The sequence below is a fragment of the Takifugu rubripes genome, chromosome 5 (genome assembly GCF_901000725.2).
Source record: "Takifugu rubripes chromosome 5, fTakRub1.2, whole genome shotgun sequence".
NCBI lineage: Eukaryota > Metazoa > Chordata > Actinopteri > Tetraodontiformes > Tetraodontidae > Takifugu > Takifugu rubripes.
Genome location: NC_042289.1, coordinates 14,473,291 through 14,501,089, shown reverse-complemented (window position 1 = coordinate 14,501,089; position 27,799 = coordinate 14,473,291). Strand labels below are relative to the sequence as shown.

Below are 27,799 nucleotides of genomic sequence, written 5' to 3'. Positions count from 1 at the left end.
ACACACCTGTGTGTGCGTGCGTGTTTGATACACACCTGTGAGTGCACACGTGCTTGATACACACCTGTGTGTGCGTGCGTGTTTGATACACACCTGTGTGTGTGCGTGTTTGATACACACCTGTGTGAGCGTGTTTGATACATACCTGTGAGTGCACACGTGCTTGATACACACCTGTGTGTGCGTGCGTGTTTGATACATACCTGTGAGTGCACACGTGCTTGATACACACCTGTGTGTGCACATGTGCTTGATACACACCTGTGTGTGCGTGCGTGTTGATACATACCTGTGAGTGCACACGTGCTTGATACACACCTGTGTGTGCACATGTGCTTGATACACACCTGTGTGTGCGTGCGTGTTTGATACATACCTGTGAGTGCACACGTGCTTGATACACACCTGTGTGTGCACATGTGCTTGATACACACCTGTGTGTGCGTGCGTGTTTGATACACACCTGTGAGTGCACACGTGCTTGATACACACCTGTGTGTGCGTGCGTGTTTGATACACACCTGTGTGTGTGCGTGTTTGATACACACCTGTGTGAGCGTGTTTGATACATACCTGTGAGTGCACACGTGCTTGATACACACCTGTGTGTGCGTGCGTGTTTGATACATACCTGTGAGTGCACACGTGCTTGATACACACCTGTGTGTGCACATGTGCTTGATACACACCTGTGTGTGCGTGCGTGTTTGATACATACCTGTGAGTGCACACGTGCTTGATACACACCTGTGTGTGCACATGTGCTTGATACACACCTGTGTGTGTGCGTGTTTGATACACACCTGTGAGTGCACACGTGCTTGATACACACCTGTGTGTGCGTGCGTGTTTGATACACACCTGTGTGTGTGCGTGTTTGATACACACCTGTGTGAGCGTGTTTGATACATACCTGTGAGTGCACACGTGCTTGATACACACCTGTGTGTGCGTGCGTGTTTGATACATACCTGTGAGTGCACACGTGCTTGATACACACCTGTGAGTGCGTGCGTGTTTGATACACACCTGTGTGTGCGTGCGTGCTTGATACACACCTGTGAGTGCACACGTACTTGATACACACCTGTGTGTGTGTGCGTGTTTGATACACACCTGTGTGTGAGCATGTTTGATACACACCTGTGTGTGCGTGTTTGATACACACCTGTGTGTGCGTGTTTGATACACACCTGTGTGTGAGCATGTTTGATACACACCTGTGTGTGAGCATGTTTGATACACACCTGTGTGTGCGTGTTTGATACACACCTGTGTGTGCGTGTTTGAGACACACCTGTGTGTGCGTGTTTGATACACACCTGTGTGTGAGCATGTTTGATACACACCTGTGTGTGCGTGTTTGATACACACCTGTGTGTGCGTGTCTGATACACACCTGTGTGTGAGCATGTTTGATACACACCTGTGTGTGCGTGTTTGATACACACCTGTGTGTGCGTGTTTGATACACACCTGTGTGTGCGTGTTTGATACACACCTGTGTGTGAGCATGTTTGATACACACCTGTGTGTGCGTGTTTGATACACACCTGTGTGTGAGCATGTTTGATACACACCTGTGTGTGAGCATGTTTGATACACACCTGTGTGTGCGTGTTTGATACACACCTCTGTGTGAGCATGTTTGATACACACCTGTGTGTGAGCATGTTTGATACACACCTGTGTGTGCGTGTTTGATACACACCTGTGTGTGAGCATGTTTGATACACACCTGTGTGTGAGCATGTTTGATACACACCTGTGTGTGCGTGTTTGATACACACCTGTGTGTGCGTGCGTGGGAGAGGTAGAGTCAGCTAAATGCTGTGCAGTGTCGATCATTTTTCTGAGGAATCAGGAAACTTAATGGAAGTAGGTTGAAGCTTTTCAAGACTTAAAGAACGAAGAACCTACGAGCGAGGTGGTAAAGGGGGTCACCTTGAGCCACAGAGCTTCTGGGATCCATCAACAGTTTAATGGATCATTTCTGTGTGACGCTCAAGTCACCCAAGTCACTCTAAGGTCCTCCAGATGCCTGCCTTTACTGTCACCATGACAACCATGTCTTTCTATTCTTTAATTGAATTGGCTGTTAATGCCCCTCCAACACACACACTCGGCCACACACACAATGATCTGGTTTCCTGTGGGAGGACAGTAGCTTCTCTCTAACATGCTTAAGTTCTCAAACTCCAGACCTAATCAATAACCACTGAAACGACGAGTCTCCGCCCCTTTATGGGTACAACTTACTGTTCAGATATAATAGGAGGAGACCTCAGACACATGAGCAGCGCCTTTGTTTCCTTCTGGTATCCATCATGTTGTTTCTGTGCCATTAAAATATTCTGGATGTTGACTCTGTCACATGACCAATTGTTCTTCTGTCTGTCTGCGTCCTGGCCTTCATCAGTGTTTTACTCATGTTATGGGGTCCATCTTTCTTTGTGTGTGTGTGTGTGTGTGTGTGTGTGTGTGTGTGTGTGTGTGTGTGTGCGCGTGTGTGTGCGCGTGTGTGTGCGTAGGTGTGTGTGTGTGTGTGTGTGCGTGCATGTGTGTGCGTGCATGTGTGTGCGTAGGTGTGTGTGTGTGTGTGTGTGTGCGTGCATGTGTGTGCATGTGCATGTGTGCGTGCATGTGTGTGTGTGTGTTTTGGCTGACAGCCCTGCTCTCTCACCCGTTCTGACCTCTCTGACCTCCACAGACTCTTGGTCGGGGCTCCCAGAGAGTGGGCGGAACACAATGTTCCAGCCAATCGTACAGGTGGTCTGTACAGCTGTTCCATCACAGTTGACCAATCAGACTGCAGCAGAATAAAGTTGGTCGACCCAGGTGAGACATTTGATGGTGATCCGTCACGTTAGAAGCCACTAAATGATCAGTGAACAGAGTAAAATGGTCTTTTCTTAAATATGGCTCGAACAAGAGGCAGCATAGAGTCAAACAATACATAAAACCAAAAGAACGTTTTTGTTACCAAAAGAAAAAAGGGAAAAATATGGTGCGATGGCCGGCAGCATTGATGGCTGAGAACGGTGGAGCCTGGTGGGGCCTTTAAGAGCCCAGGACAGGTGCCAGAGGTCAAGTATCAGGAGATGTGGATCTCCATATCAAAGCCTGAAAAAACCAGCAGAACACATCTGGACGTAATTGGAACATTGTAAATTGTACATTTTAGACTGTAACAGTGAACTGTGGCTACTTTTTAGTTCAGCAGCTGCTGATAATCTGTAATTTGCTCTCGATTGCTGTTGGATTATGGGTAATCTGTCCATCATTGAAACGAGGCAGCTAAGCGTGTGCACTTGCTTCAACAAAAAAGACTTTTCTTTTTCAGATCTGAACCCATCAGAGGACCTTGTTGAAGACATGTGGTTGGGTGTCTCTGTAGCCAGTCAGGGCTATCCTGGTGGACGGGTATTGGTGAGCTTGCTAGCTTTAGTGACCAGCAGGATGGGTGGAGTCTGGATGGTTGTTGTTTGCTACCCATTCTTTGATCTTGGTGCAGCTTGTTGCTTCTGAGAGGGATTTTTACCAATGCCGGTGTTGAAGCCACTTCTTTTCTTCACCTCTCTCATTATTTGTACTCAACTTCAACATTACTGGTAGTACTATTAACAGATCCATGTTGCTGCTATTAGTAAAGTAGCAGCTTAGCCGTTAGCAATAATTTTGCATTGCATGTTATGTTTTGCACCATCAGCATCTTCTTGACTGGTTGACCACTGTCTGATTGGTCCATTTAGAGATGATCTGAATTGTTGGATATCTGATCAGTTTCCACCACATTGACAAATGTCTTTGATATTCTGGACTTTCTAAACTGGTTTGCTTGATGAGATTTAGATTAGTTACCTGCTTGATGACTTGTCTGACTGATGGAATTCTTTCCTGGACTCCAGGCATGTGGTCATCGGTTTGTCAAACTTTATGGAGCTTTCAAACTTCGTCACATGATCGGTCGTTGTTATCTCCGTGGGAACGACCTGCAGTATGATGATGCTGACATGAACTGGCAGACCCTCGACGAGCCCTGCAGGTGGGTCACAAGACCCAGTCACAAAATGGTGCCAGATTCCAAAGGTCTTTCTGTTCAGCCACCTAGGTGATGTCACCAGTGAGGTCATGTGCAACATGGGGATCTCTGCCACCATCACTCAGACGGAGGTCATCGTGGGCTCACCTGGGAGCTACGAGTGGCAGGGTAGGGTTTCACCTTCTGTGTGTAGACACGCCTGTCAACGAGGGCCTTCACAGCCTCTCACTCTGTGTGTGTGTGCGTGTGTTTGTAGGTAACGTGCATGTGTCCTGGATGAATCCACATGTTTTGTTTGACACTGAGAGAAGTTCCTTCAACAACTTGCAGCGTAGAAACATTTATATTGGTAAATCTTTGATCCTGAATCATATGTGAGTCACAAATGTAGCATCCAATAACTTTGTATCTATGTGTGTGTGTGTGTGTGTGTGTGTGTGTGTGTGTGTGTGTGTTCAGGGTACTCAGTCGCTCAGACCGGTCGTCTGTTGTCTCAGGAACAGGAAACCATAGTAACAGGTAATAGAGTGATGGACCACCACAGAATCGATGACATTGACTGATTCTTCGTTCTCAGGAGCTCCGAGGGACAGTAAAGATGACGCTCGTGGTTCTGTCCTGCTGATAGAGAAACGAGCTGGAAAACTGGTCATCAGACAGACGTTGCGTGGCGAGCAGATAGGCTCATACTTTGGGAATGTTGTGGCAACCACCGATCTCAACAACGATGGGTGAGTGTTGACTCAGGGTCACATGAGCCGGATGTTTAGAATGAGATGTTACTGCAGAAAGGTGAAGCCTGGAAGCGTCTTCCACAGCTGATGGAGGTGTACAGTCTTACTTAGATTCTAATATTATTAATGAACTAATCTGATCTCTTTTTAATATATTCTGACCCGGAGTTGGGAGGACCTTTTGGTGGGTGCTCCTTTTTACTTCCACCATGAGGAGAAGGTGGGCGGTGCAGTCTATATCTACATGAACACGGGAGGTGGCTTTGATTCTGGATCCAGTATGGTGCTGACGGGCCCAGCAGGCTCGGCCTTCGGAATGTCTGTAGCAGCTGCTGGAGACTTGAATCAAGACGGCTTCCAGGGTGAGAAATGACAAATGATTTCAATGGCAGCAAATCCTGGTGGGATATACGTATATTAGATATTATTATAGACATATATTTATATTATTTCAGTGCATCATATATATATATGATGCACTGAAATAATAAGTTCATCAATATCTTGCCAAATCTATTATTATTATTATTGTTATCATGGCTATTATTATTTTAAAAAACGGTCAATGAAGCCGTTAGGGACAGAAAAAATGTTCAGTACAAGTGTCCATTAGCTGGTCTCCATTTTGTTTGTATTTGTTAATATATTTTAGCTATATTTTAGGCAAAGGGAATCCAAGCAAGAACAAAAATACAATTTCTGCAAGGGAAAAGTCTTCATTTATTAATATAAAGTTACAGTTCATCCCATGGTAAACAATCCTGGAAGATGTTCCTTCACATGAGAGAGGCTTCTTCGCTTCAGTAACGTGATGTGATGACCTCTAATGACCTCTAATGACCTCCACTGACGGGAACAAGCTGTTGTTACAGGACCATGATAGCACTTCAGGCTAATCAGGTAGCTCTACAGTCGGCCTGGATTGAAGCACTGATGATTGACAGGAACAATAACTGCTGCATGACACATGAACAAAGGAAGTACAAAACTGTGGACCTCCAAACCGCTTTCTTGCGCAATCTCATGACCTCTAAGTAGTCTCCAGCTACTTCAGCTGAGAATCTGTTTAATAAGTGGTTTGATTTTAATTTTAATTTTCTGCTGTTACACATTCAACAATGTCTCCATGATGACTATAATGGTGTCTTTCAGACTTTGCTGTTGGGGCTCCATTCCATGAAACAGGAACTGTGATGATCTGGACCAGCGGTAGTGAAGGGGTCTCCAGAGAACCAAGCCAGGTCTGACACCACTGTAAAACTAATGTGTGAGGAAAGCGGGTCGAGACTCAGACACCTGTATCCTTTACCTTTTTCTCTCCAGGTGATCCACGGAAGAGCCGTCTCTCATCGATTCACAACTTTTGGTTACTCTCTGTCTGGAGGACACGATGTTGATGGGAACAAATATCCTGATCTGCTTGTGGGTTCTTTGGACCACACTGTTGCTTTGCTCAGGTACCGTCCAAACCCTCCAATGGATGGATGGATGGATGGTGGGTGGGTGGGTGGATGGATGGATGGATGGATGGATGGATGGATGGATGGATGGATGGATGGATGGATGGATGGATGGATGGATGGTGGATGGATGGTGGATGGATGGATGATGGATGGATGGATGGATGGATGAAGGATGGATGGATGGATGGTGGGTGGGTGAATGGGTGGATGGGATGGATGGATGGATGGATGGATGGATGGATGGATGGATGGATGGATGGATGGGATGGGTGGATGGATGGATGGATGGGGGATGGATGGATGGATGGATGGATGGATGGATGGATGGTGGATGGATGGATGGATGGTGGGTGGGTGGATGGATGGATGGATGGATGGATGGTGGATGGATGGATGGGTGGGTGGATGATGGATGATGATGATGGATGGATGGATGGATGGATGGATGGATGGATGGATGGATGGGTGGGTGGGTGGGTGGATGATGGATGATGGATGGATGGATGGATGGATGGATGGATGCGTGGATGGATGGGTGGATGGTGGTGGGGTGGTGGGTGGGTGGATGGATGGATGGATGGTGGATGGATGGATGGATGGATGGGGGTGGGGGGGGTGGGTGGTGATGATGGATGGATGGATGGATGGATGGATGGATGGATGGATGGATGGATGGATGGATGGATGGATGGATGCGTGGATGGAGGGTGGATGGATGGTGGGTGGGGGGTGGGTGGATGGATGGGGGGATGGATGGTGGATGGTGGATGGATGGATGGATGGATGGATGGATGGATGGTGGATGGATGGATGATGGATGGATGGATGGATGGGGGGTGGGTGGGTGGAGGGGGATGGATGGATGGATGCGTGGATGGATGGGTGGATGGATGGATGGGGGGGTGGGATGGATGGGTGGGATGGATGGATGGATGGATGGTGGATGGTGGTGGGTGGATGGTGGATGGGTGGATGTGGGGATGGATGGATGGATGGGTGGTGGTGGAGGGTGGTGGAGGGTGGATGGATGGATGGGGATGGTGGGTGGGATGGATGGATGGATGGGTGGATGGATGGATGGATGGATGGATGGTGGGTGGATGGTGGGTGGGTGGATGGATGTGGATGGTGGGGATGGATGGTGGGATGGTGGATGGTGGGGGGGTGGATGGATGGGGGTGGATGGATGGTGGGTGGATGGATGGTGGTGGTGGATGGATGGATGGATGGTGGATGGATGGTGTGGGTGGGTGGGTGGATGGATGGGGTGGATGGGATGGATGGTGGATGGGATGGATGGATGGATGGTGGATGGTGTGGATGGATGGTGGAGGGATGGTGGGTGGTGGATGGGGTGGGATGGTGGTGGGTGGGTGGATGGATGGATGGTGGGTGGATGGATGGATGGTGGGTGGATGGATGGATGGTGGTGGATGGATGGATGGGGGTGGATGGATGGATGGTGGGTGGGTGGTGGATGGATGGATGTTTTCCAGGGTGTTCCTGAGATCATCAATGTGATGAGGTCTGAAGAGACACACCCAGTAGGAACAACTCCAGCACTATTGGTCAGGAAATGGCCTCCCCTACTGTATTATTATTACTGGCTTCATCCATGTTTCCATCCTTCTATCCTTCCTTCTATCCTTCCTTCCATCCTTCCTTCCTTCCATCCTTCCTTCCTTCTATCCTTCCTTCCATCCATCCTTCCTTCCATCCTTCCTTCCATCCATCCTTCCTTCCATCCTTCCTTCCTTCCATCCTTCCATCCTTCCTTCCTTCCATCCATCCATCCATCCATCCATCCATCCATCCATCCATCCTTCCTCCATCCTTCCTTCTATCCTTCCTTCCATCCATCCATCCTTCCTTCCATCCTTCCTTCCATCCTTCCTTCCATCCATCCATCCTTCCTTCCATCCTTCCTTCTTTCCTTCCATCCATCCGTCCTTCCTTCCACCCATCCATCCTTCCTTCCTTCCTTCCATCCTTCCATCCTTCCTTCTATCCATCCATCCATCCTTCTATCCTTCCTTCCATCCTTCCATCCATCCTTCCTTCCTTCCATCCATCCATCCTTCCTTCCTTCCATCCTTCCTTCTATCCTTCCTTCCTTCCATCCATCTTTCCTTCCATCCTTCCTTCCATCCTTCCTTCCTTCCTTCCATCCATCCATCCATCCTTCCTTCCATCCTTCCTTCCATCCTTCCTTCTATCCTTCCTTCCATCCATCCATCCTTCCTTCCATCCTTCCTTCCATCCTTCCTTCCATCCATCCATCCTTCCTTCCATCCTTCCTTCTTTCCTTCCATCCATCCGTCCTTCCTTCCACCCATCCATCCTTCCTTCCTTCCTTCCATCCTTCCATCCTTCCTTCTATCCTTCCATCCTTCCATCCTTCCATCCATCCTTCCTTCCATCCTTCCTTCTATCCATCCATCCTTCCTTCCATCCTTCCTTCTATCCTTCCTTCCATCCATCCTTCCATCCATCCATCCATCCTTCCTTCCTTCTATCCATCCATCCATCCTTCCTTCCATCCTTCCTTCCTTCCTTCCTTCTATCCTTCCTTCCATCCGTCCTTCCTTCCACCCATCCATCCTTCCTTCCTTCCTTCCATCCTTCCTTCTATCCTTCCATCCTTCCATCCTTCCATCCATCCATCCTTCCTTCCATCCTTCCTTCTATCCATCCATCCATCCTTCCTTCCATCCATCCTTCTATCCTTCCTTCCATCCTTCCATCCATCCATCCATCCTTCCTTCTTTCCTTCCATCCATCCGTCCTTCCTTCCACCCATCCATCCTTCCTTCCTTCCTTCCATCCTTCCTTCTATCCTTCCATCCTTCCGTCTATCCATCCATCCATCCTTCCTTCCATCCATCCTTCTATCCTTCCTTCCATCCTTCCATCCATCATCCATCCTTCCTTCCTTCCATCCATCCATCCATCCTTCCTTCTATCCTTCCTTCCATCCATCCTTCCATCCATCCTTCCTTCCTTCCTTCCATCCATCCTTCCTTCCTTCCATCCTTCCTCCTATCCTTCCTTCCATCAGAACTCGTCCTGTCCTTCACCTCACTAAGACACTCCGGGTTTGGCCTGACATCGTTGACCCAAACAACTGTGACTTCTGGTGAGCCTCACATCAGTAACTAGTTAACCTACCAGGTTAGTGCTGTGGTAACCCTCTAACTACCTTCTCGCCTGTGTGGACGTCTCAGTATTCAGGTGGAGGTCTGTTTCTCCTACACTTTTACTTCCAGAGAAACAAGTGACAACGACAACATCAGTGAGTAAACAGGAAATCAATGTGTTCCCAAGTCTGTTGATTATTAAACCAATTCATTAATTAAACAAATCAAACATTTCTTCTGCCTTTTGTATTCGGAACGATTGTGTCTCACATAATGGGAGTGTGTGAATCTTCTGACATTATTTGGCTTCTTTGATAAGAGGGAGGAACCAAAGTTTTAACATTTTCATGCAGCCTGAGACAGAAGCTTTGGTGACTAAAATAACTGGATAAAGTTCTGAACGGTTTAATACAGACAATAAATATATGGAACACTACGATTATTACTACTGAAAATAATGATTAGAAGAATAAAGCAATCATAGAGAGAAGGAACCCAATGCATTATGGGACGTACATGAGCAGTCAAATTAGCAGCCAGAGCATCTTAACTCTGATCCACTGTGAAATTAAACAGGAAAATCTAACGGGAAAAGTTGACACATTGTCTTAAATATAGAGAAATGAGGCTGGAAGCTGTTCAGAAGAAGTTCCTTAGATGTTCTTCTGCTCACTCTTCAGCGTGGACTCTCTGGAGGATTGTGCATTAATTGTCTCTGGGGCAGTTTATCCCTAGACGCTCTGTTAGCATCTTAGCATGCAAGCGTGTCGTGACCCTGTGCCCTTTACACCGTTCCTCTTTTAACTGTATCTTAGTTTATGTTCACACTTTAGTATAAAAATCAAACACCAGTGACTCAGAAGACATTCATCTAAATGACTAATATCTCCTGCCAAATTCAACTGTATCAATTATTATTATTTTATGTTTATTTACTTATATGTTACAACCAAGATTGCCTCTGAATGCTGAACAGAACCCTAACCCAGAAAAACCCAATTACCAGGAAGCTGATTACCGAGCTGATATGGAGGCCTGGCTTGGTTTTTGGTGCCGGGGGGGGTATAAGTTATTTATTTAAAAGTTATTTAAAAGTAGAATATTTAAGGGTGATTTGAATTGAAAATGACAAGTATAGAAAGGAATACTACCACTAGCTTCCATGCTGCTTCCCAGTGTTTAATACGTGTTTTCCAGGGTGTTCCTGAGATCATCAATGTGATGAGGTCTGAAGAGACACACCAGTAGGAACAACTCCAGCACTATTGGTTGGGGAATGGCCTCCCCTACTGTATTATTATTACTGGCTTCATCCATGTTTAAAATATACACACACTCATTTGGTGTAGGGGGGCTTTAAAGGGACTTTTTTCTTTCACTGTTGCTTGGTAGGGGTACGTCAGGGGTACGTCAGGGGGTACGTCAGGGGTACGTAAGGGGTACGTCAGGGGGTACGTCAGGGGGTACGTAAGGGGTACATCAGGGGGTACGTAAGGGGTACGTCAGGGGTACATCAGGGGTACGTAAGGCGGTATGTAAGGGGTACGTCGGGGGTACGTAAGGGGTACGTCAGGGGTACGTCAGGGGTACGTCAGGGTACGTAAGGGGTACGTCAGGGGTACGTCAGGGGTACGTAAGGGGTACGTAAGGGGTACGTAAGGGGTACGTAAGGGGTACGTCAGGGGTACGTCAGGGGGTACGTCAGGGTACGTCAGGGGTACGTCAGGGGGTACGTCAGGGGGTACGTAAGGGGTACGTCAGGGGGTACGTAAGGGGTACGCCAGGGGTACGTAAGGCGGTATGTAAGGGGTACGTCAGGAGTACGTCAGGGGTACGTCAGGGGGTACGTCAGGGGTACGTAAGGGGTACGTCAGGGGTACGTAAGGGGTACGTCAGGGGTACGTCAGGGTACATAAGGGGTACGTCAGGGATACGTCAGGGGTACGTAAGGGGTACGTCAGGGGTACGTCAGGGGGTACGTCAGGGTACGTCAGGGGTACGTAAGGGGTACGTCAGGGGTACGTCAGATGCTAGAGTAGTTTCCTGGGTGAGCTGGTCTGGCTTGGACAACGGTAATGCGAGGATAGGTGGTTCTGATGTCGGCTTCACTCTGGGGACGTCTGAGCTCCTCCACTATAGAGTCCTGATGGTGTATCATCCTAACCTTCCCTCCACTCACACACACACACACTCACACACTCACGCGCGCGCGCGCACACACACACACAATTATTTCCTCTTTTACTTGGTTTGTTTAAATTTCAAAAGTTGATTTTTGTCATCTTTCTTTCTTTCTTTTCTCCTCAAATCTTAAACCTATTTTGATCAGTTATGTGCAACATCAAGCAATAATAAATCAAATAAATAGATAGATGTAGTGACAGGAGTTGAATGTGTGTGTCTGAAACAAAAGGTCAATCAGATCTTTGTACGACAGGACAGCCCAACACCTAAGCTAACCTACCTGTTTGGTCTTCTTAACTCTTATCAGCCATCCACTTTATAGTAATTGCTGATGTCACAAGTCTCGAGCCACGCCTCCATTTCCATAGCAACAGGCAGAGCACATTTTCTGGGTTCCTGTCGATGCCAAAGAATCAGTGCAGGACTTTGAACGTAGGACTGAAGGTGAGACACTGATTGATGCCCTGTTGCTATGGTTACAGTCAGTGCAACAATCTTCAGGAGAAAAAATATTGAATTTTACTCTGCCGTTTTTAATCTAAGTGGTAATGAACAAATCATGATGGGTTGACAAACTCCAACTTGATAAAGTTGAATCGTGTCAGTGGTGCAGAATTGTGCCGCTCCAGAAGTCAACGTTGCATTAAATGGCTGCAGTTACACTCAGGAAAATCCATTATGTGTCCGGTTCATTTTTAAGCGGCCTGAATCGGATTTGAAGAGGTCAGTATTATTGTGGCTTGCTCTGTACCTGGGGGTCCGGAACCACGGGCACAGCAGCATCAGCCTTTGTCCTCAAACACCAAAGTGGCTCCACACTGGTGCTAGTTGGTCACATTACAGGCCCCCATCATTTGGACAGAGGTCTGTCAGCAGTTTACTAGTTAGGGTTAGTTTACTAACCTTAACCCCCATCATTTGGACAGAGGTCTGTCAGCAGTTTACTAGTTAGGGTTAGTAACCCCCATCATTTGGACAGAGGTCTGTCAGCAGTTTACTAGTTTACTAGGTCTGTCAGCAGTTTACTAGTTAGGGTTAGGGTTAGTTTACTAACCTTAACCCCCATCATTTGGACAGAGGTCTGTCAGCAGTTTACTAGTTAGGCTTAGGGTTAGTTTACTAACCCTAACCCTACCGAAGCCTTTACTTGTCATTTTAGTTTATATGGCAACACTGACTAAAATGTTCTGGTTTGTATCTCCTGCTTTGCAGAGTCCAGTTCTTGATAGAGTGAGACCTCTGATGTTCTCCTTAAATGTCTCCCTGTACGAGAACATTCCCGAGAAGAGAGACACTGTCCAGGACCTGAGGCATCTCCCGGTACTGAATAACATCCCCAAACCGATCAGAACTCAGGTCAGAACTTAACAAGAACTAAAAGGTTTGGAAGGATATAAAAGTTCTGAATGTGGTAGTAAAAAAATCTCCAAACCAACAACTTTGAGCTGAACAAAATACTCCAAAACTAGAAACTAGACAAACAGACAGATGGAAGTTCGGTCCATGATGACAGTTCCTGCACTGATGTCAAATGTCTTCATCAACCAGATCCATATCCAAAAGGCCTGTGGATCCGATAACTATTGTCACAGTAATCTGCAGATGAGAGCCCATTTCACAGACGACCACCAGAGGCCACTCCCCACGTGAGTCGCACTTTACTCTGATTCATACAGCCGACATTTTTAATGTTTTTAGGTCATACGGTTAATGTGTAATGGGTATAAATGGGTTAAACAGTTAGGGTTAGGGTTAAACGGTTAGGGTTAAACAGTTATGGTTAAACGATTAGGGTTAGGGTTAAACAGTTAGGGTTGGGGTTTAACGGTTAGGGTTAAACGGTTAGGGTTAAATAGTTAGGGTTAGGCCCTAACCCTAACTATTTAACCCTAACCGTTAGGGTTAAACGGTTGGACTTTTCAATAACCCTATGGAGTTTGGTATGACAGCTCAGTTATTGAGGTATGAGGATTGGATGGTCACATTTATTGTACCTGTCCAATGACAAATTAAGATCAATTCTGATTCTATAAAAGGAGTTGGAACATGCTGCTGGCTCAGGGTGGCACACATGCGGCTTCTGTGAGTTCTGCTGTTCTTGTTTTCCAGGCAGAACAACAGCCAGATTTTGAGCATCAACGGCAGTATTGACCAACTGTACCTGGAGGTTAATATCAGCAACAGTCCAACACAGGGCCAACCAGCAGAGGACGCTCACAACTCCCTCCTAAACATTAGCATCCCAGCCATGTTCAGATTCTCTGGAGTGCGAACAAAGAAATTGAAGGTAAGTCTGCAAAAAGCCTGACTGTAAGTCAGGTCCGTGGTGGGTCCGTGGTGGATCCGTGGTGGATCCATGGTGGATCTGTGGTGGATCCATGGTGGATCGGTGGTGGGTGCGTGGTGGGTCCATGGTGGGTTCATGGTGGGTCCGTGGTGGATCCATGGTGGGTCCGTGGTGGATCCGTGGTGGATCTGTGGTGGATCCATGGTGGATCGGTGGTGGGTGCGTGGTGGGTCCATGGTGGGTCCATGGTGGATCCGTGGTGGGTCCATGGTGGATCCGTGGTGGATCCGTGGTGGGTCCGTGGTGGATCCGTGGTGGGTGCATGGTGGATCCGTGGTGGGTCCGTGGTGGGTCCGTGGTGGATCCGTGGTGGGTCCGTGGTGGATCCGTGGTGGGTGCGTGGTGGATCCGTGGTGGATCGGTGGTGGGTCCGTGGTGGGTCCATGGTGGATCCATGGTGGATCCATGGTGGGTCCATGGTGGGTTCGTGGTGGGTCCGTGGTGGGTCCGTGGTGGATCCGTGGTGGATCCGTGGTGGCTCCGTGGTGGGTCCATGGTGGGTTCATGGTGGGTCCATGGTGGATCCGTGGTGGATCTGTGGTGGATCCATGGTGGATCGGTGGTGGGTGCATGGTGGGTGCATGGTGGATCCGTGGTGGATCCGTGGTGGGTCCGTGGTGGATCCATGGTGGGTCCGTGGTGGATCCGTGGTGGATCTGTGGTGGATCCATGGTGGATCGGTGGTGGGTGCGTGGTGGGTCCGTGGTGGGTTCATGGTGGGTCCGTGGTGGATCCATGGTGGGTCCGTGGTGGATCTGTGGTGGATCCATGGTGGATCGGTGGTGGGTGCGTGGTGGGTCCATGGTGGGTTCATGGTGGGTCCATGGTGGATCCGTGGTTGATCCGTGGTGGGTCCGTGGTGGATCCGTGGTTGATCCGTGGTGGGTCCGTGGTGGATCCGTGGTGGGTGCATGGTGGATCCGTGGTGGGTCCGTGGTGGATCCGTGGTGGATCCGTGGTGGGTGCGTGGTGGATCCGTGGTGGGTCCTTGGTGGCTCCGTGGTGGATCCGTGGTGGGTCCGTGGTGGGTTCGTGGTGGGTCCGTGGTGGATCCGTGGTGGGTCCGTGGTGGATCCGTGGTGGATCCGTGGTGGATCGGTGGTGGGTGCGTGGTGGGTGCGTGGTGGGTCCGTGGTGGCTCCGTGGTGGATCCGTGGTGGGTCCGTGGTGGATCCGTGGTGGCTCCGTGGTGGCTCCGTGGTGGATCCGTGGTGGCTCCGTGGTGGGTCCGTGGTGGGTCCGTGGTGGATCCGTGGTGGGTCCGTGGTGGGTCCGTGGTGGGTCCGTGGTGGATCCGTGGTGGGTCCGTGGTGGATCCGTGGTGTATCCGTGGTGTATCCGTGGTGGATCCGTGGTGGGTGCGTGGTGGGTCCGTGGTGGGTCCGTGGTGGATCCGTGGTGGATCCGTGGTGGGTCCGTGGTGGGTGCGTGGTGGGTCCATGGTGGATCCGTTGTGGATCCGTGGTGGATCCGTGATGGGTCCGTGGTGGGTCCGTGGTGGGTCCGTGGTGGATCCGTGGTGGGTCCGTGATGGGTCCGTGGTGGGTCCGTGGTGGATCCGTGGTGGATCCGTGGTGTATCCGTGGTGGATCCGTGGTGTATCCGTGGTGTATCCGTGGTGGATCCGTGGTGTATCCGTGGTGTATCCGTGGTGGATCCGTGGTGTATCCGTGGTGGATCCGTGGTGGGTGCGTGGTGGGTCCATGGTGGGTCCGTGGTGGATCCGTGGTGGATCCGTGGTGGGTCCGTGGTGTATCCGTGGTGGATCCGTGGTGGGTCCGTGGTGGGTGCGTGGTGGGTCCGTGGTGGATCCGTGGTGGGTCCGTGGTGGGTGCGTGGTGGGTCCATGGTGGGTCCGTGGTGGATCGGTGGTGGGTCCATGGTGGGTCCATGGTGGATCCGTGGTGGATACATGGTGGATACATGGTGGGTCCATGGTGGGTCCGTGGTGGGTGCATGGTGGGTCCGTGGTGGATCGGTGGTGGGTCCGTGGTGGGTCCGTGGTGGATCCGTGGTGGGTCCGTGGTGGATCGGTGGTGGGTCCATGGTGGGTCCGTGGTGGGTCCATGGTGGATCCGTGGTGGATCCGTGGTGGATCCGTGGTGGATACATGGTGGGTCCGTGATGGGTCCATGGTCCTGGTGTCTCACCCTTGTTGCTTCCTGTTCCAGAGTGCAGAGCCGGAGCCAGTCCAGTGTTCAGTGGAGGGCGACAGTCTCCTCTGTGAGCTGGGAAACCCTTTCAGAAGCAACCAGGAGGTACAAGATGATGATCAGAGCAGGAAATATGAATGTTTAATGATTATTAATGTAATATTAATGTAATATTAATGGAATATTGATGGAATATTAATGGAACATTGACGGAATATTGATGGAACATTAATGGAATATTAATGGAATATTAATGTGAATATTGATGGAACATTGACGGAATATTAATGGAATATTAATGGAATATTGATGGAATATTAATGGAATATTAATGGAATATTGATGGAACATTAATGGAATATTAATGGAATATTGATGGAATATTAATGTGAATATTGATGGAACTCCTTGTTGCAGCACAGCTCTAAAAACTGCTGTTGTTTTAAGGTTCAGGTGTTGATCAGATTTCAACCAAATGAAATCAACTTAGACATCAGAGAGATTCAGACTGTGATACAACTGTCAACGTAGGTCTCACACACACACACACACACACACACTCTCTCACTCACACACTCACACACACTCTCATACACACACACACTCTCATACACACTCACACTCTCACTCACACACTCTCATACACACACACACACTCAAACACACTCTCATACACACTCACACACACTCTCTCTCACAAACACACACACACACTCTCTCTCACTCACTCACACACACTCTCATACACACACACACTCTCATACACACTCACTCACACACACTCACACACACTCTCTCTCACAAACACACACACACACTCTCTCACACACACACTCTCTCACTCACAGACACTCTCATACACACTCTCTCACACACACACACACACACACTCACACACACACACTCTCTCACACACACACACACACACACACACACGCACACACTCTCTCACTCACACACTCTCATACACTCACACACATTCTCTCTCACACACACACACGCACACTCTCTCACACACTCTCATACACACTCACACACTCTCTCTCACTCACACACTCTCATACACACTCTCTCTCACACTCACACACACTCTTACGCACACACTCTCTCACTCACTCTCATACACACTCACACATTCTCTCTCTCACACGCACACTCTCACTCACACACTCTCATACACACTCACACACTCTCTCACTCACTCTCATACACACTCACACATTCTCTCTCTCACACGCACACTCTCACTCACACACTCTCATACACACTCACACTCTCTCTCACTCACACTCTCACACACACACACACTTACGCACACACTCTCTCACTCACTCTCATACACACTCACACACATTCTCTCTCTCACACACACACACTCACTCACACACACACACTCTCATACACACTCACACACTCTCTCTCACTCACACACACTCTCATACACACTCTCTCTCACACACACACACACACGTATGTGCCAACTATGAACAGATTAACCGTGTGTGTTCAGGCTCAGTGAACAGGCTGACGTGTCTCCAGTCTTCATCTCCATGTTGGTGAAGATCTCTCTGCAGGCCTCTCTGACCCTGTAAGAGCATCATCTTATTTGCTGGCAGAGTGAATCACTGACCTCTGACCTCCCCATCACCATCCTGTCCTGACAGAGTCGGCGCACCAGGCCACGCCTCCTTCAGCGGCCATGTGACTGGAGAGTCTGCCATCAAGGGGACAGAAGATGTGGGCGGGCTCCTGGTCTTCACTTTGCAGGTATGGTTATGTATACATGATCTTTGAACCATCAAGAATGACTTTATTATTGAGGCACTCCTCTGACAGGTGCACATCCATGGGAAGAGGCTGGGGCACCATGACAACCTACAGGTGTTGTTTGATTGGCCAAAGGAGGTGTCCAATGGGAAGTGGCTGCTTTACCTCACAGAGATCCAAATAAATGGGACATCAAACTCTGGCTGTTTTCCACCAGGGAACGTGATCAACCCCCTCAATCTCATGGTAGCTATAACCAAAATATTGAAGCCATTAGAGCATAATTATTAGCATTGCTAAGGACTAAACTTGATGTTTGGGGTGGTGATGAAGGTGGCTAACTTGTCAGTGTTTACCCAAATACTGTTTCCACCACTAATATTAGACACAAAACGTAGCGAAAGAAACAAAATCAGATATTAAATGTCAGGTAACCTTGCAGTAGTAACAACCATTTTAAATTAATACAATTTGCATGGTAATCTGAAATCAGAGGTCATATACAGCACAAAATGGAGGGTTGGGTTACTGTCAGTTCTAACCCAAAATGACCTGGGAGGCAGGAGAGAGCACATCGGGGTCATGTGACCATGCTTGAGATTTAGAGTAAAGTAAGAGTCACCTGGAAAAATTAAGAGTTAATGTAAATTAAGAGCCATGTGGCAGCAATTGGTACCAACTTGAGGAGCACCAGAAAACTTTGGAGGACATCAAGCAGGGGTCAGATAAATGCCTAACCCGAACCCTAACATTACTACTCGTACCAGTCCTTCTGCCTCCGGATTTGAACTTATTTCCAACTTACCTTTCAGCTATCAGAGGAGAACAGGAAGAGGAGGAGTCTGGGGGAGCAAGGGAGCGATGGAGAAGCACCTTCCCCTTTATTGCATCTGCTGAACCAGAGGAAGTCCTACACTCTGGTACAGATATCCATTTCAGCAACATTTCTTTTAATGATACTGAACGACCTCAAATTAAGCGGAATGGTGTAACAATGATATATTGAGAGCACATCTCTATGGCAACGTCCCCTCTAACCCTAACGAAAATACTCGTCAGGGTTAGGGTCAGGGTTAGGGTCAGGGTCAGGGTTAGTGTCAGGGTTAGGGTCAGGGTCAGGGTTAGTGTCAGGGTCAGGGTCAGGGTTAGTGTCAGGGTTAGGGTCAGGGTCAGTGTCAGGGTTAGGGTCAGGGTCAGGGTTAGTGTCAGGGTCAGGGTTAGGGTCAGGGTTAGTGTCAGGGTTAGGGTCAGGGTTAGTGTCAGGGTTAGGGTCAGGGTCAGGGTTAGTGTCAGGGTCAGGGTTAGGGTTAGGGTCAGGGTTAGTGTCAGGGTTAGGGTCAGGGTTAGTGTCAGGGTCAGGGTTAGTGTCAGGGTCAGGGTTAGTGTCAGGGGTCAGGGTTAGGGTCAGGGTTAGTGTCAGGGTTAGTGTCAGGGTTAGTGTCAGGGTCAGGGTTAGTGTCAGGGTTAGTGTCAGGGTCAGGGTTAGTGTCAGGGTCAGGGTTAGTGTCAGGGTTAGTGTCAGGGTCAGGGTTAGTGTCAGGGTCAGGGTTGGGGTCAGGGTTAGGGTCAGGGTTAGTGTCAGGGTCAGGGTTAGTGTCAGGGTTAGTGTCAGGGTCAGGGTCAGGGTTAGGGTTAGGGTTAGTGTCAGGGTCAGGGTTAGTGTCAGGGTCAGGGTCAGGGTTAGGGTTAGTGTCAGGGTCAGGGTTAGTGTCAGGGTCAGGGTTAGGGTCTGGGTCAGGGTTAGTGTCAGGGTCAGGGTCAGGGTTAGTGTCAGGGTCAGGGTCAGGGTTAGGGTTAGGGTTAGTGTCAGGGTCAGGGTTAGGGTCTGGGTCAGGGTTAGTGTCAGGGTCAGGGTCAGGGTTAGTGTCAGGGTCAGGGTTAGGGTCTGGGTCAGGGTTAGTGTCAGGGTTAGGGTCAGGGTTAGTGTCAGGGTCAGGGTTAGGGTCAGGGTTAGTGTCAGGGTTAGTGTCAGGGTTAGTGTCAGGGTCAGGGTTAGTGTCAGGGTTAGTGTCAGGGTCAGGGTTAGTGTCAGGGTCAGGGTTAGTGTCAGGGTTAGTGTCAGGGTCAGGGTTAGTGTCAGGGTCAGGGTTGGGGTCAGGGTTAGGGTCAGGGTTAGTGTCAGGGTCAGGGTTAGTGTCAGGGTCAGGGTCAGGGTTAGGGTTAGGGTTAGTGTCAGGGTCAGGGTTAGTGTCAGGGTCAGGGTCAGGGTTAGGGTCTGGGTCAGGGTTAGTGTCAGGGTCAGGGTCAGGGTTAGTGTCAGGGTCAGGGTCAGGGTTAGGGTTAGGGTTAGTGTCAGGGTCAGGGTTAGTGTCAGGGTCAGGGTTAGTGTCAGGGTCAGGGTCAGGGTTAGTGTCAGGGTCAGGGTTACCATAACCATAGCTAAACAACAGTCCTAAGCAACAGTTTTATTTTACTTTGTACTTGCAAAGACTTTCTTCAGCTTTTTAGTGTGGCTGTATAATGTGTTTATTCCAGTTATTTCTGTTCTTTTGTGTTCTCTTGAACACCATGTTGGGTCCTGCACCACAGAGGTTGTATTTTGTATCATCAATATACGATCTTGGTAGAACATTAATGCAATATTGGATGGAAGTAACTGGTGACATTGGAGAAGTTTATTGAAACACTGCTGTCATCAAAGCTCAAGGTGTTCCAATCAAAGAGGTCTTTTGGTGGTAACTTTTTTTGACCAGGTTATACAATAGTATACAGCAAAGTAGAGCAAAAATGGTGCAAATCTCATGCACCAGCTACAAATCTCCACTGTCGTCCTTCTGTTCCAACATACTGCTGCAAAGAAGTTGTTTTACAACAAGAGCTTCAAGGTAGTTTTCTTCTAGTTTCTTCTCTTTGAAGACGTTTCACCTTCTGTCCAGAAGGCTTCTTCAGTTCTGAACTCGCTCGGGACCGAGCTTGAAAATATAGCCCCTGTGGTCACCTGAGAGTCGTCAGCAGGGTCGTTGGTAGGGTCATTGGCAGGGTCGTTGGCAGGGTCGTTGGCAGGGTCGTTGGTAGGGTCGTTGGTAGGGTCGTTGACAGGGTCATCGGTAGGGTCGTCGGTAGGGTCGTCGGTAGGGTCGTTGGCAGGGTCGTTAACAGGGTCGTTGGCAGGGCCGTTGGCAGGGCCGTTGGCAGGGTCGTTAACAGGGTCGTTGGCAGGGCCGTTGGCAGGGCCGTTGGCAGGGTCGTTGGTAGGGTCGTTGGCAGGGTCGTTGGCAGGGTCGTTGGCAGGGTCATTGGCAGGGTCGTTGGCAGGGTCGTTGGCAGGGTCGTTAACAGGGTCGTTAACAGGGTCGTTGGCAGGGTCGTTGGCAGGGGTCGTTGGCAGGGGTTGCAGGGTCGTTGGCAGGGTCGTTGGCAGGGTCGTTGGTAGGGTCGTTGGCAGGGTCGTTGGCAGGGTCGTTGGTAGGGTCGTTGGCAGGGTCGTTGGTAGGGTCGTTGGCAGGGTCGTTGGTAGGGTCGTTGGCAGGGTCGTTGGCAGGGTCGTTGGCAGGGTCGTTGGCAGGGTCGTTGGCAGGGTCGTTGGTAGGGTCGTTGGCAGGGTCGTTGGCAGGGGCGTTGGCAGGACACCTATAGGAATCATGTCTCAAAGTCTGCCTTTTATCAATGGCACAACATTGCTAGGCTGAATTATTATAAATCACTTTATCGTGCTGGCCGAACAAGTTGTTCTCTCCAGCTGGTCCAGAACGCAGCAGGTGCTGACTAGACCCAGGACCAGGGACCACATCGGTCCAGTACGGCTTCTCTACACTGGCTCCCTGTTAAATGTAGAGGAGATTTGTCCTCCTCCTCCCACAGGAGGCTGTTCATGGTCCAGGTCTCTCTTCTGTACGTGACTTTAGAGCTCCTGATCATCACAGGTTTACTTGGAGGTCCCGGGGTTCCTAGAGGTAGTACAGGGGGCAGAACCTTCAGCTCTCAGGCCCCAGTTCTCTGGAACCAGCTCCCAGTCTGAATCCTGGAGGCAGACTCGGTGTCCTTCTCTAAGCCCAGACTGAAACCCGTCCGTTTTGACAGGCTCATAATTGGGGGGACACAGAACCGTTGTGTTCTGCTGTGTGGGCCCGGACTGCTGGTGCTCCTGTAACCCCCCCCCCCACCGCTTCCTCTATGTCCTATATCGATATTCACGTCACATTAATGCTCACGCTACTGCTGGAGCCTGTCTTGGTTTCTGATCTTGCTGCTCCTGGATACACTCCGTTAACACCCGACAGTCCGGTGACCCAGAGCTCCATATGAGGACAACTGAAGATGCCCCTGGGCTCATGGCCCCCTGGGCTCATGGACCCCTGGGCTCATGGACCCCTGGGCTCATGGACCCCTGGGCTCATGGACCCCTGGGCTCATGGACCCCTTTTCTATTACCGTCTATAGCTTCATCAAGGGACACATCTTAGACCAATGTCTCAAATTAAACTGAACATATATATTACTGATATATTATATATATATATAACTGATATATTATATATATTACTGATATATATATTACTGATATATATATTACTGATATATTATATATATTACTGATATATTATATATATTACTGATATATTATATATATATATTACTGATATATTATATATATTACTGATATATTATATATATATATATATATTACTGATATATTATATATATTACTGATATATTATATATATTACTGATATATTATATATATATATATATTACTGATATATTATATATATTACTGATATATTATATATATATATATATATATATATTACTGATATATTATATATATTACTGATATATTATATATATTACTGATATATTATATATATTACTGATATATTATATATATATATATATATTACTGATATATTATATATTATATATATTACTGATATATTATATATATTACTGATATATTATATATATATATTACTGATATATTATATATATATATATTACTGATATATTATATATATTACTGATATATTATATATATTACTGACGTTAATGTTCTCTGCATATGTGGCATCTACTGCATGTCTGTCCATAAATATTCATCCATCATCTGCCGCATCACCAAGGCTAACGCTCGAATACAAAATGAGCAGACAAACTCGGTAAAGGTACCAAAGGTCGCTCAGACTGCCCCTTTTAATACAGTGTGCTGCCGTATGGCCAAGAAAATACGCTGTTCCAAATATTTGGAGTATTATTTTGGGCGTAAGTCATAATATGTTAGGAAGGGTTAGGGTTATGGTTATGGTTAGAGGGTCAGGGTTAGAGGGTTAGGAGGGTCAGGGTTAGAGGGTTAGGAGGGTTAGGGTTATGGTTATGGTTAGAGGGTCAGGGTTAGAGGGTTAGGAGGGTTAGGGTTAGAGGGTTAGGAGGGTTAGGGTTAGAGGGTTAGGGTTAGAGGGTTAGGGTTAGGGTTAGAGGGTCAGGGTTAGAGGGTTAGGAGGGTCAGGGTTAGAGGGTCAGGGTTAGAGGGTTAGGAGGGTCAGGGTTAGAGGGTTAGGAGGGTTAGGGTTATGGTTATGGTTAGAGGGTCAGGGTTAGAGGGTTAGGAGGGTCAGGGTTAGAGGGTTAGGAGGGTTAGGGTTAGAGGGTTAGGGTTAGAGGGTTAGGGTTAGAGGGTTAGGGTTAGAGGGTCAGGGTTAGAGGGTTAGGAGGGTTAGGGTTAGAGGGTTAGGGTTAGAGGGTTAGGGTTAGGGTTAGGAGGGTTAGGGTTATGGTTATGGTTAGAGGGTCAGGGTTAGAGGGTTAGGAGGGTTAGGGTTAGAGGGTTAGGGTTAGGGTTAGGAGGGTTAGAGGGTTAGGAAGACTCAATTCGATTTTTTCACTTTTCACCTCGAAATTAGTTTGAAATTGATTCAAGCTGGTTATGATCACAGACCAATGTGTGTTTTTGTGTTTAGGACTGTAGCCACGGAGCCAAGTGTGTGACCTTTGTTTGTCCGCTGATCAACATGAGGAACTCAGCAATTCTGACTGTGAAAGCTCGGCTGTGGAACTCCACAATGATCGAGGTACTAACTAATGCTAACCCTAACCAGGAGCACGTCTCACCCTGCTAATGCTAACCCTAACCAGGAGCACGTCTCACCCTGCTAATGCTAATCCTAACCAGGAGCACGTCTCACCCTGCTAATGCTAACCCTAACCAGGAGCACGTCTCACCCTGCTAATGCTAACCCTAACCAGGAGCACGTCTCACCCTGCTAATGCTAATCCTAACCAGGAGCACGTCTCACCCTGCTAATGCTAACCCTAACCAGGAGCACGTCTCACCCTGCTAATGCTAATCCTAACCAGGAGCACGTCTCACCCTGCTAATGCTAACCCTAACCAGGAGCACGTCTCACCCTGCTAATGCTAATCCTAACCAGGAGCACGTCTCACCCTGCTAATGCTAATCCTAACCAGGAGCACGTCTCACCCTGCTAATGCTAACCCTAACCAGGAGCACGTCTCACCCTGCTAATGCTAAACCCTAACCAGGAGCACGTCTCACCCTGCTAATGCTAATCCTAACCAGGAGCACGTCTCACCCTGCTAATGCCTAACCCTAACCAGGAGCACGTCTCACCCTGCTAATGCTAATCCTAACCAGGAGCACGTCTCACCCTGCTAATGCTAACCCTAACCAGGAGCACGTCTCACCCTGCTAATGCTAATCCTAACCAGGAGCACGTCTACCCTGCTAATGCTAATCCTAACCAGGAGCACGTCTCACCCTGCTACTGCTAACCCTAACCAGGAGCACGTCTCACCCTGCTAATGCTAACCCTAACCAGGAGCACGTCTCACCCTGCTAATGCTAATCCTAACCAGGAGAACGTCTCACCCTGCTAATGCTAATCCTAACCAGGAGCACGTCTCACCCTGCTAATGCTAACCAGGAGCACGTCTCACCCTGCTAATGCTAACCCTAACCAGGAGCACGTCTCACCCTGCTAATGCTAATCCTAACCAGGAGCACGTCTCACCCTGCTAATGCTAATCCTAACCAGGAGCACGTCTCACCCTGCTACTGCTAACCCTAACCAGGAGCACGTCTCACCCTGCTTAATGCTAACCCTAACCAGGAGCACGTCTCACCCTGCTAATGCTAACCCCTAACCAGGAGCACGTCTCACCCTGCTAATGCTAACCCTAACCAGGAGCACGTCTCACCCTGCTAATGCTAACCCTAACCAGGAGCACGTCTCCACCCTGCTAATGCTAACCAGGAGCACGTCTCACCCTGCTAATGCTAACCCTAACCAGAGCACGTCTCACCCTGCTAATGCTAACCCTAACCAGGAGCACGTCTCACCCTGCTAATGCTAACCCTAACCAGGAGCACGTCTCACCCTGCTAATGCTAACCCTAACCAGGAGCACGTCTCACCCTGCTAATGCTAATCCTAACCAGGAGCACGTCTCACCCTGCTAATGCTAACCAGGAGCACGTCTCACCATGCTAATGCTAACCCTAACCAGGAGCACGTCTCACCCTGCTAATGCTAACCCTAACCAGGAGCACGTCTCACCCTGCTAATGCTAACCCTAACCAGGAGCACGTCTCACCCTGCTAATGCTAACCCTAACCAGGAGCACGTCTCACCCTGCTAATGCTAACCCTAACCAGGAGCACGTCTCACCCTGCTAATGCTAACCCTAACCAGGAGCACGTCTCACCCTGCTAATGCTAATGCTAACCCTAACCCTAGGCTGTGTTTCAGGACTACAGTGATGCCAGGACTGTGATGATTGGAGGTCGAGCGACTCTCATGCTGCAGAACAACAGAACCATCAACATGGACTCTGACAGCACAGCGGTACCAAACAGAACATATCTGCTCCTGTAGCACCGGATCACTGATGTTCCCTCTTCTGATCTCGGCAGATTGAGGTTCTGGTTTACCCAGAGGCAGGACAGGGGCTGGACGCCAGCGTCCCTCTGTGGATCTTAGTGCTGTCCATCCTGACTGGAGTCCTCCTGCTAGCTGGGATCTGCTTCCTGCTCTGGAAGGTTAGCCTGGTCAGGAGCTCCTCAGTGGTTCATGAACAACTATTTATCTGTTAACTAACTATTTATCTGTTAACTGTTTATCTGTTAACTATTTATCTGTTACTATTCATAACACTCACCAACTCAGTCCAAACCACTTCCTGTTTATTGATGGAGCACATTTGAAAAAGCAGGAGTTGGCCAAAGAGCTGCACAATAACAGCAAAAACCCTGATCCTGATCCTGACCCTAACCCTGATCCTGACCCTAACCCTAACCCTGATCCTGATCCTGACCCTAACCCTAACCCTGATCCTGATCCTAACCCTGATCCTGACCCTAACCCTAACCCTAACCCTGATCCTAACCCTAACCCTGATCCTGACCCTGATCCTGACCCTAACCCTGATCCTGACCCTAACCCTGATCCTGACCCTAACCCTAACCCTGATCCTGACCCTAACCCTGATCCTGATCCTGACCCTAACCCTAACCCTGATCCTGATCCTAACCCTGATCCTGACCCTAACCCTAACCCTAACCCTGATCCTAACCCTAACCCTGATCCTGACCCTAACCCTGATCCTGACCCTAACCCTAACCCTGATCCTGACCCTAACCCTGATCCTGACCCTAACCCTGACCCTGACCCTAACCCTGATCCTGACCCTGATCCTGACCCTAACCCTGATCCTGACCCTAACCCTAACCCTGACCCTAACCCTGATCCTGACCCTGACCCTAACCCTGATCCTGACCCTAACCCTGATCCTGACCCTAACCCTAACCCTGATCCTGATCCTAACCCTGATCCTGACCCTAACCCTAACCCTGATCCTGATCCTAACCCTGATCCTGACCCTAACCCTAACCCTGATCCTGACCCTAACCCTAACCCTGATCCTGACCCTAACCCTGATCCTGATCCTAACCCTGATCCTGACCCTAACCCTAACCCTGACCCTGACCCTAACCCTGATCCTGACCCTAACCCTGATCCTGATCCTAACCCTGATCCTGACCCTCAGAGCATAAAACCACATCTCTTCCGTTCGCGGAGTCCAGGGGCACCGGGGGAACCAACGCTAACCCTTATTCCTCAGCAACTACAGACAGCTTATTAGCATGCTGTTGCTATATTTAGCATGCTGGTGTTATATTTATGTGCCAACTCTTTGAACACAGCTATCCAAACCTTTGATGATTGTGTGTTTGTGTTTCACCTGTAGTGTGGTTTCTTTGTGCATGAGAGGGAGTGGCGAGCTGCTGCGATCCACCAGGGCAGGATTGTGGGCCGAGCCAATCAGCTCACAGAGGCCAACGGCGATGGAACCTCCTCATTCAGGACCCAGAAGACACCCAAACATTGGGTGTCCTCATGGGCAGAGAAAGAGTAACACAGCGGCGTGGCAGATGATGCTCCTCAAAAGGTTAGGGTTAGGGTTAACCAGGGTTACGGGTCAGGGTCAGGGTTAACCAGGGTCAGGGTTACGGGTCAGGGTTAGGGTTAACCAGGGTTACGGGTCAGGGTCAGGGTTAACCAGGGTCAGGGTTACGGGTCAGGGTTAGGGTTAACCAGGGTTAGGGTCAGGGTCAGGGTTAGGGTTAGGGTTAACCAGGGTTAGGGTCACGGTTAGGGTTAACCAGGGTCAGGGTTACGGGTCAGGGTTAGGGTTAACCAGGGTTAGGGTCACGGTTAGGGTTAGGGTTAACCAGGGTTAGGGTCAGGGTCAGGGTTAGGGTTAACCAGGGTTAGGGTCACGGTTAGGGTTAGGGTTAACCAGGGTTAGGGTCACGGTTAGGGTTAACCAGGGTCAGGATTACGGGTCAGGGTTAGGGTCAGGGTCAGGGTTAGGGTTAACCAGGGTTAGGGTCACGGTTAGGGTTAGGGTTAGGGTTAACCAGGGTTAGGGTCACGGTTAGGGTTAGGGTTAGGGTTAACCAGGGTTACGGGTCAGGGTTAACCAGGGTCAGGGTTAGGGTTAACCAGGGTTAGGGTCA

The 27,799-nt window shown here is 49.0% G+C and overlaps 1 protein-coding gene across 4 annotated transcripts in view; it reads left to right on the top strand.

Annotated features, from left to right (window-relative positions):
• The window catches only part of LOC105419684 (integrin alpha-3-like), a 29,308-nt gene that overhangs the window by 1,095 nt on the left and 414 nt on the right, over nucleotides 1–27,799 (top strand). For 2 of the 4 annotated variants that reach the window (XM_029836382.1, XM_029836383.1), the window contains exons 3-28: nucleotides 2,711–2,838; nucleotides 3,344–3,429; nucleotides 3,909–4,045; nucleotides 4,104–4,210; nucleotides 4,299–4,391; nucleotides 4,502–4,561; nucleotides 4,620–4,773; nucleotides 4,945–5,138; nucleotides 5,929–6,017; nucleotides 6,100–6,233; nucleotides 9,298–9,375; nucleotides 9,464–9,531; nucleotides 11,868–12,004; nucleotides 12,773–12,916; nucleotides 13,109–13,206; nucleotides 13,670–13,847; nucleotides 16,079–16,165; nucleotides 16,508–16,587; nucleotides 17,571–17,648; nucleotides 17,725–17,827; nucleotides 17,897–18,073; nucleotides 18,640–18,747; nucleotides 23,722–23,832; nucleotides 25,530–25,625; nucleotides 25,694–25,819; nucleotides 27,028–27,228. In XM_029836382.1, coding sequence (XP_029692242.1) covers nucleotides 2,711–2,838; nucleotides 3,344–3,429; nucleotides 3,909–4,045; nucleotides 4,104–4,210; nucleotides 4,299–4,391; nucleotides 4,502–4,561; nucleotides 4,620–4,773; nucleotides 4,945–5,138; nucleotides 5,929–6,017; nucleotides 6,100–6,233; nucleotides 9,298–9,375; nucleotides 9,464–9,531; nucleotides 11,868–12,004; nucleotides 12,773–12,916; nucleotides 13,109–13,206; nucleotides 13,670–13,847; nucleotides 16,079–16,165; nucleotides 16,508–16,587; nucleotides 17,571–17,648; nucleotides 17,725–17,827; nucleotides 17,897–18,073; nucleotides 18,640–18,747; nucleotides 23,722–23,832; nucleotides 25,530–25,625; nucleotides 25,694–25,819; nucleotides 27,028–27,195 — 3,019 coding nt within the window. In that variant the 3' untranslated portion in view covers nucleotides 27,196–27,228. The remainder of the gene's footprint in view (nucleotides 1–2,710; nucleotides 2,839–3,343; nucleotides 3,430–3,908; nucleotides 4,046–4,103; nucleotides 4,211–4,298; nucleotides 4,392–4,501; nucleotides 4,562–4,619; nucleotides 4,774–4,944; nucleotides 5,139–5,928; nucleotides 6,018–6,099; nucleotides 6,234–9,297; nucleotides 9,376–9,463; nucleotides 9,532–11,867; nucleotides 12,005–12,772; nucleotides 12,917–13,108; nucleotides 13,207–13,669; nucleotides 13,848–16,078; nucleotides 16,166–16,507; nucleotides 16,588–17,570; nucleotides 17,649–17,724; nucleotides 17,828–17,896; nucleotides 18,074–18,639; nucleotides 18,748–23,721; nucleotides 23,833–25,529; nucleotides 25,626–25,693; nucleotides 25,820–27,027; nucleotides 27,229–27,799) is intronic. The other 2 variants (XM_029836384.1, XM_029836385.1) reach the window with 2 other exon arrangements.